This window comes from Setaria viridis, chromosome 8 (assembly GCF_005286985.2).
Source record: "Setaria viridis chromosome 8, Setaria_viridis_v4.0, whole genome shotgun sequence".
Classification (NCBI taxonomy): domain Eukaryota; kingdom Viridiplantae; phylum Streptophyta; class Magnoliopsida; order Poales; family Poaceae; genus Setaria; species Setaria viridis.
The window spans coordinates 15917834-15926177 of NC_048270.2; the positions used below are offsets into that span (position 1 = coordinate 15917834).

At 44.5% G+C, this 8344-nt stretch overlaps 1 protein-coding gene across 2 annotated transcripts; it reads left to right on the top strand.

The window, feature by feature from the left end:
* The first annotated feature begins 1531 nt into the window (after positions 1-1531).
* Positions 1532-4736, top strand: LOC117866300 (flavin mononucleotide hydrolase 1, chloroplatic). Of its 2 annotated transcripts, none has more exons than XM_034750483.2 (7): positions 1532-1996; positions 2369-2444; positions 3280-3331; positions 3537-3651; positions 3714-3784; positions 4222-4309; positions 4398-4736. In XM_034750483.2, the coding sequence occupies exons 1-7, from the start codon at positions 1653-1655 to the stop codon at positions 4537-4539; spliced, it is 888 nt and encodes a 295-aa protein (XP_034606374.1). In that variant the 5' UTR covers positions 1532-1652; the 3' UTR covers positions 4540-4736. The 2 variants fall into 2 exon arrangements, with proteins under 2 accessions (XP_034606374.1, XP_034606375.1); XM_034750484.2 differs by having other exon boundaries at positions 1533-1888.
* Positions 4737-8344: the final 3608 nt, after the last annotated feature.

An 8344-nucleotide genomic window follows, 5' to 3' on the forward strand; every position in this document is an offset into this window, starting at 1 on the left:
GCTGATCCAGCACGCGCGCTTACAAGCAAGTAGCGAGAGCTAAACTTGATCTAAACAAAACCCAATCTGTTTGTGGCGGCTCTAATCCTTATTAATGCCTAGGAGGACAACCAGGAGGGTGTTGGGGTCGTGCTCCAACCCTAGGACACGTCCCTAATGGACCCAACTTGATACACGGCCCATCGGGCCAAAATAGGGCGACGCAGCACCTGTGGATAGAAAACCTCTCGGTAGTATTTCGATTATTGCGGTCGCCTCAGAACAGATATGGACATGAGTCTGGATCCATATGAAAATAGACTTCATAAGGATTCCAAGGAGTACTTGAACGCCCAAAACGGAGTCCGGATGAGGTCGTGGCGGTCGTTGCAAGTTGGGCCAGAACTGTAGTCCGAATCCAGCACCAAAACGTGTTGGATTGGATCTCTTTCTTTCCTTGGGCCAAAAGTAACGTGGTGGCCTGGTGGAGGACGTTAGGAATACTTGGACTTGGCCCCCAATCTACTTCTTTGGTCCTCCATGCCTTCCATGTGTGTTTAACACTATTTTTGATCCATGTACGTATTTCTAAAATTGACAACGAATACACATCATGGTGCAGCATCAATTCATCAAATGTATCACATATAATTATGATAAAGAATTGTTTCACCTCGGAGTTAAAAGATGCCAATATGGTTGTATCCGAGCATGTGATGTCCTCATCAGGCGGCATCCACACCCCCACAGTAGGTCCTTGTCATCCTCCCTCCGCCCTCCTCCCAAATAAACCTACGACAGTGACCCTTTCCCCCCACACCATCGCCCTTGTCCACCTCCTTTCGTCCTCCTCATCCCCAGCGCAGGACCAGGTTTGGCTTAGTATACCAAGAAGGGTGGCGGCGGGGGAGCGCAGTGACGTTGGCGTCGTGGAGGTGGACCTGGAGTGGCACGCCGACGCCCCAGACCCACCGTGTCGGCTCCTCCGACCACGTCGCAGCCTTCTCGTGCGCGGCGACCATTGCCACCGCCGGCAGGCAGATTTCATGGCGTCCGCTTCGCTTCGCGAGAGAGGAAGGAAGGGAGATAACGGCGGAGAAGAGGAAGCCGGTGGCGTACTGGCGGGGAGATCTCGTGGTGTCTCCTCTCGCGAAGCCGACGGTGGACTAGAAGACTGACGGAAGGGAAGAAAGGGATGCGGCGGTACGCCGGATGACAGAACTCCTGGCGTCCCCTCTCGCGAAACCGGCGGCGGACTGTTTCCGGGAAGGAAGGGATGCCACAGGGACTTTTTAGCAAAAATGACAACTCTACCAAGAACTGCGGGTTTATTATCAAAAAGTTGATGTTTTTTTGATAAATGATCACAACTGTTGAAAAAAAAAATGACAGTTGGAAGAAACATCCTCTCTTTAATATTAATATTAGGTATATATATATAACCAGTGTTTCATAAAATAAATATATAGTCTATGTATGCATAATAATTTGAAATGGAGGGAATATTTATTTAGGTATTTCCAATTCACTGATTCATGGAAAAGAAAACGGCATCCGCACCTGCACGGCCGCTGGCCGCACCACCTGTCGGTTCCACTCGTCAGCCTGAACACGGCGGCGGATGCTTTTCCCTGCTTTCCTCCGTCCGGCCGGTTCCTTTGTTGGCTTCATTCATGGTCTCTCTGCTCCCTCGCGCCCCCTACCTCGCCTCATTCCCCAAGCCCGCCTCCTCCTCGTTGCGGCCGCCTCTGCCCGCCATGTCGGCCTCCCCCTCCGCCGCCGCCGCTCCCGCGGCCGTTGCCGGGTCGGAGGCGGCGGCCCGGCCGAGGAAACTGCCGGTGCTGCTGTTCGACGTCATGGACACGCTCGTCCGGGACCCGTACTACCACCAGATCCCCGCCTTCTTCAAGTTCCGTACACCCTTCCCTGGCTTATCCTCGATTATTAAGCTCGGGATGTGTCTGTGGAGTGGCGCTCAGGTGTTCGACGAAATGCCTGTTAGGTTCTACAGTAGATTGTAAGGGATTAAAGTTGTAGCAGTTGTTTCTGTAGGAATCTGATTTAGGTTCTGTTGTGCTGGATTTTATTTCTTACGATTCGTTAGGGAAGTGTAGCTGTGATAGCTGGAAAGATTCATTAGGTGTAAGATTGCAGAATTTGGCAGTGATGCATGAAAGGGGTTATTATGATATTCTCAGAAGTATCAGTGATTTAATAAATAAGTTGGTTGAAATGTGATAGGTGTTACCAACTATTTCTTTTATTTTTTTGCTTGGTATCTCCTTGTGCTTATTGTACCGTGGTTTAGTCGCTAGCCCAGTGGCCTGCATGCCTTTGTGCTGGTGTTTATGATCCTTGCATTACATCATCAGACTTCCCTTTTTTGCAGAATGTCCATGAAGGAACTACTAGAAAGCAAACACCCAACGGCATGGTCGGAATTCGAGAAGGGGCTGATTGATGAGGTACACGTTCGAGAAGATTCACTTATCTCAGGCACATGATGTGTAGTATTTGTATTGATGGTACATGTGCTAGTGGTTTGTGCTTGATGTACTATTGATATTATGTTGTCTGGTTTAAAATTTGGCATGAATGTCATCAATTGTTTTTTTCTTTGTGCATAGGCGCAAAACATTGGACTATACCTTCTTGAAATGTCTTCGGTTTCCATTATTACTGTTTTTACTCCCTACATACAGAGCCAGATTTCTGAAAGTATTGTAAAGAAGCATTAAATTTACAGATTTGAATGGCTCTCACTAACGATAGGGAAAACTTATGCATATTAGGGAACCCAATTAAAATGATGATTGATTCTGTATGAGGCAAATTTTGGAATCAAATTTTTTAAACAAGGATATGTAATGTGCTTGCCTTTTTAATGGCCACCAGACCAGATTGTTCAAAGCTGCCACATTATTCAGATGCCAAACATAAGTACCATGTTTTTTTCATGGAGCCTTTATATTCGTTACAGTTAGTTCTGTTAGACAGGAACAACTCGTCTACATTGAAGTAGTGAAACTGCTTAGCCTGTTTTCTTCTAGTCAGCCGTCACCTTCTTTAGTACATCTGCAGAGTCACAATAGTTAAAAAGACAATGGAAACACTGGAATATCTGATAGTTTTCATCCTTCAGTGCTCTATGTTAGCTGAAATTATGACCAAAGGATATGCAAAAAGGTTGCACATATTTTGTATTTTCTTGACATGTCATACTGCCAGCATTTTACACTAATTTCACCTCACCATATAACATGGGTATCACAGTTTTGTAATTCTATTTGATGCTTTCAGAATGAGCTGGCCAAAAAGTTCTTCAGTGATGGCAGATCTTTTGATTTGGAAGGTGAGGAGGTCCTAGTAGAAGTGATGCTGTGTATACACATTGTTCCTTTTGTGACATGCATCCGATAGTAAAATTATGAACGGACAATAACACATCTTGATTTTATACTTGCCAACACCTCCTAATGAACTATATTTTTCCTCAAATCATTGTTAATTGATCTTGCTTTCCTCTCACTTAAAAGAAGTATTTTAATTCCTTGCAGGTCTCAAAGAGTGCATGGTGAGAGCATATGAGTACATTGATGGTGTCGAAGATATTCTTTGTTGTTTGAAGAAAAATAACTACGAGATACATGCTTTTACAAATTATCCAGTATGGTGAGTTTATCTTATTTTGACACATTTGTTTGTGGTACATGATCCTGAGATATGTTTTGTAGGTACCAATTAATCGAGGATAAGTTAAAGCTCTCAAAATATTTGTCCTGGACATTTTGCTCTTGTCGAACTGGTAACACCCTGCTCTATTTTTTTACTTGAGTGAAATTCATTAGAGGTCTTTAATTTGTCCGCATTCTTATATAGGACCATGAACTTGTAAAAGTGCATTATGTAGTTTCATGACTTCCAATCCTATAATTTTCCTCACTGCAAAGCTGAAGTGGAAGCTTTGTTGATGTTTCTTTCTATGACATCTTGCTGGTCAAGAGAAATAAGAAATCTATTTTATACATTTGTATCTTCTTGAATCTGATTTGTTTGAACTGAATGTAGAAGTTTTCTTAGAGTTAAAAATCAGGAGATGAAATGCAGATGGTTCATGCATAAATTAGTTCTGTACTTCTAGTGTTAGCTAACTATATTCGTGTGTAATGGCTGCTTAATGTAAATATATCAAATGAAAATACTTCTGTTATTCGGAGTTACTCTATTGTTATACCCTTTCAGGAAAACGCAAGCCTTCACCCGATTTTTATCTTCAAGCTGTGGATCATCTCAATGTTGATCCAGCAAGCTGCATTTTTATTGATGATAGGTTAGTATATGCTGGTGTGTCTCTGGTAATGGTTATCAATGATGTGGATTCCTTAACAATTAACATGTTTGCATATTTATCGCTGCAGAATGGTAAACATTGAAGCAGCTCTTAGTGTAGGAATGGTTGGGTTGCAGTTTAAGAATGCTGAGGCTCTAAGGAAGGACTTGTGTGCTCTGGGAGTTGAATTATCTCCTCTTGTTTGCGAAGGTGAAGCACACGTACAATAAGGTTGCATCAAGTCTTATGCTTAACAAAATGCTGAGGCTCATCTCTGTTGTTTGCAAAGGTGAAGCACAGGTACAATAAGGTTGCATCGAGTCTTATGCTTAGCAAAAACACGACTCACATGTACATATGTATTAATATATAATCCTTTTTCTTTTTGAGCTATGTCAATAATTAATGTGCTCTGCTTGTCTGGTTAGTATTTCCTCACAATATCCAGTATGTTAGCTGTGTGTATTTTCTCAGCGATAAATAACTTTTCTGTCGCCAGTGATTAGAGGAGAAAAAAATGCTCATCACAAAGCTATGGTATCAAACCTCAAGGAATAAACATTCACTAACACTACAATCTAGGTTAAAAATATGTCAGGTTTTATCTAATTTTATTATGAATGCTAGTTAGTTGTCTATCTTAACAGCTAAGCAAAATCTTGACCTTAACTTAGAAATGGGAATATATGATTTCAAAATTTAAATCCAAAGTATATGTATATGCTTTTGAAATCAAGGCAGGGGCTGATTAAGAAAACATGGGTCAACAAGGATTTACTCAAATCCTGCATTATGTGAAATGTGCATATTCCAATTTTTTATATATTTATGATGATTCAGATAAAGATAAATGTATTGCTATGCTAAGCTGGGTAAGCATAGTCTCGAATCTTTGTGATCTTGATAAAGTGGAGATAATTTGGAGGCACAAAGGGGGTGTTTGGTTCCAATGGCTAAACTTTAGACCCCGTCACATCAAATGTTTAAATACTAATTAGGAGTGTTAAATATAGACTATTTACAAAACCCATTGCACGGATGGAGGTTAAACAGCGAGACGAATCTATTAAGCCTAATTAATCCATGATTTGACCAGTAACCATTTGCTAATGATGGATTAATTAGGTTTAATAGGTTCGTCTCGCTGTTTAGCCTCCATCTGTGCAATTAGTTTTATAATTAACTTATATTTAGTCCTCCTAATTAGCCTCCAAATATTCGAGTGACACGGACTAAACTTTTAGCTCGAGGAACCAAACACCCCCCAAGACAGCTGTTAACATACTCAAATTAGCTGGAAGCTCTTTGATTGGCTCTGAAAGTCTGAATAGTTGACCATCTTTCAATTTACTTGGTTTTGGTTTTCTTAAGTGGTATTTGAGAAACTTTACTTTCCATTCCATCGGATTTGTTAGAGCATTGATGACTACATTTAGTTTGTAGCAGATAATTTATATGTTCCTTAGTTTCTTTCCTGGCGTAAAATTTACCAACCTTAAACACTCGTTAAAAAAAAATTCAAAATCTTCCCGATAATTTTGCCGTCCAGTCATCCACGCCAACAACCATCATTTTTATTCTCTCCGCAAATTCCGTCACGTGCCAGTCGACAAACCGCCTCGCGTGCTCCGACCGCTTTCGCAATCTCCGCCATCCACTCTTTCTTTTTCCTCTCCGCAAGTCACACCACGTGTCGGTCAGAAGACCGTCGTACTCGTGCCGCGGCCGCTCCCACAAAATCCGTTGTCTCCCTCTCTATCTCTTTAACCTGTCAAACAAATTAAATTTTACCTTTTCCTCCAGCATTTTCCTTTTTACCTTAACTTATTTTTCTTTTACCCCGTTCCCTTTTCCCTCTCTTTTTTTCCCTCCTTTTTCCTCTTCCTTCGTCTTCTCTTTCTTCCTTTCTTCTTCTTCCTTCCTCCTTTCTTCTTTCTTCTTCCTGGCCGCACGCACCTGCTCGCCTCCCTAGCTGGCCCCGCCGCACGCCGAGAGGCCCCCCTCCCTGCTCCTCCTGGCGGGCAGGGCCCCACCACTGGCGCTAACCCCCTCCCTGCCGTTGCCTACCCATGCAACGCGCCCGGCGCCGGCGCCGGCGGGCTAGCTCGCTGTGGCGCCGCTCGCCCGCGCCTGGCCCCCTGTGCGCCCCGTCCCCTACTGCCCACCGCCCCGTCCGCTCTCCAACGCCTGGCCCCGCCCCTGCACGCCGCGACCTAGCCCTACCGCCGCCTGCTGACGCCACTCAAAGCACCACGCGCCGCTTACCGGCCCCGGTGCCCACCACCGCCGGCCACTCTCCCACTCCTTCCACTTGCTATAAAAGGGGGCGACCCCCCAGCCTCCCTCGCCACTCATCTCCCTAGCTTGTTGCCCTGCCCCCCCTCTCCAGAACCCCGCCAAGCCATCCGCCCGCCGTCGCCAAAGCCACCGCCGGCGCCCCCTTCCCTGGTGCCGCCCGCCCAAGGTAAGGGTGTTGGAGATATGCCCTAGAGGCAATCATAGAGATGATGATATATGATTGTATCCATGATTTGCATATAGTGTTCATTGAATATCCATTAAAGACTACTTGAATTGATCTGCAATTATGTGAATTGTATGTAGAACTCTTTACTTGTATGGTTATTCTAAAAGTTGTCCCTAGTCGGAGTTCATATGTGGACACACATGAATATTAGACTAGTATATGTATTAGTTGATGACTATGTTTCACAAGTCATGGACATGGAGATGTCAAACTAATAATGTAGGCATATGTAGAGTCATGTGCTAGGACTGACCCAACGTGAGAAGTAGTTATCTCTTTACACAACATGTACGCTTTATCCTTAGACCTGAGATTGTCGTATGTACTCAAGATGTGGATCGACTTACTTAGGGGCTATCAAACGCTACACCGTAACAGGGTAGTTAAAAAGGTAGCTTTCGGGTTTGTCAGGAAGCATGCTGTGAGGCATGGTCAATCAAGATGGGATTTGCCCCTCTCTGATTGAGAGTGATATCTCTGGGCTCCTCGAGTGATCGGATCCGGAAAAGTATGGCCATGCTACGTACGGTTAAGAATTAACCTACAAAGGGATTCCATTGGAAAGCTCCGAAAGGTGTGATGAAAGCTGTTTTGGCTTGATCTTCTTCCTTGAGACTTATCTGATGATAGCCGGAGTAGCAGTCGAGAAAGCATAGTAAAGCGCACCCAGCGGTGGAGTCGACCACTTGATCGATCCTAGGTAGTCCAAAAGGATCTTTTGGACAGTGCTTGTTGAGGTCGGTGTAGTCGACACACATTCTCCACTCATTGTTTTTCTTACGAACGAGCACGGGGTTGGCGAGCCAGTCAGGGTGAAAGACTTCTTTGATGAACCCTGCGGTGAGTAGCTTAGCTAGCTCTTTTTTATTGCTTCTCGTCTGTCTTGAGCTAATCTGCGAAGTCGCTGCCGTTTTGGAGTGGCTTTGGGGTCAACATTAAGAGAGTGCTCGATCAGTTCCTTGGGCACACCTGGCATGTCAGCTGGTTTCCAAGCGAAGATATCGTGGTTAGCTCGAAGGAAACTGACGAGCGCGGATTCCTATTTAGGATCTAGCCCTGTTCCGATCAGGGCTGTCTTGGAGGAGTTGCCCGTCTGGAGGTCAACTGGCTTGAAGTCTTGCTCGCTTGCGAGTTTCACCTTTGTAGACCCCGACTTGTTTTCTGGGATCTTGAGTTCATTTGGATGGAGCTTATTTGAAGCTGTAAAGACTTGCTACATGGGACTAGGTGCTTGAGAAGTCGCAACGATTTTCACGGCTTCGGTGTCGCATTCGTAGGATCATCGTAGATCTCCTCGTAGCGTTAGTTCTCCCTTGGGGCCTGGCATTTTGAGTACCAAGTAAACATAGTGTGGTATGGCCATGAACTTGGCGAGTGCTAGCCTTCCGAGTATGGCGTGGTAAGATGTCTCGAAGTCGGCGACTTCAAATCTGATGTACTCGGTACGGTAGTGTTCCTTAGTTCCAAAGGTAACTGGGAGGATGACTTGTCCTAGTGGTATAGCTGTG

Bases quoted from the DNA above. Each gene is read 5' to 3' on its own strand.
- LOC117866300 (XM_034750483.2), top strand. From the start codon at position 1,653: ATGGTCTCTCTGCTCCCTCGCGCCCCCTACCTCGCCTCATTCCCCAAG. The intron at 1,997-2,368 runs GTAAGGGATTAA...CCTTTTTTGCAG, and splicing joins GTTAGGTTCTACAGTAGATT to AATGTCCATGAAGGAACTAC. The intron at 4,310-4,397 runs GTTAGTATATGC...TTATCGCTGCAG, and splicing joins TGCATTTTTATTGATGATAG to AATGGTAAACATTGAAGCAG.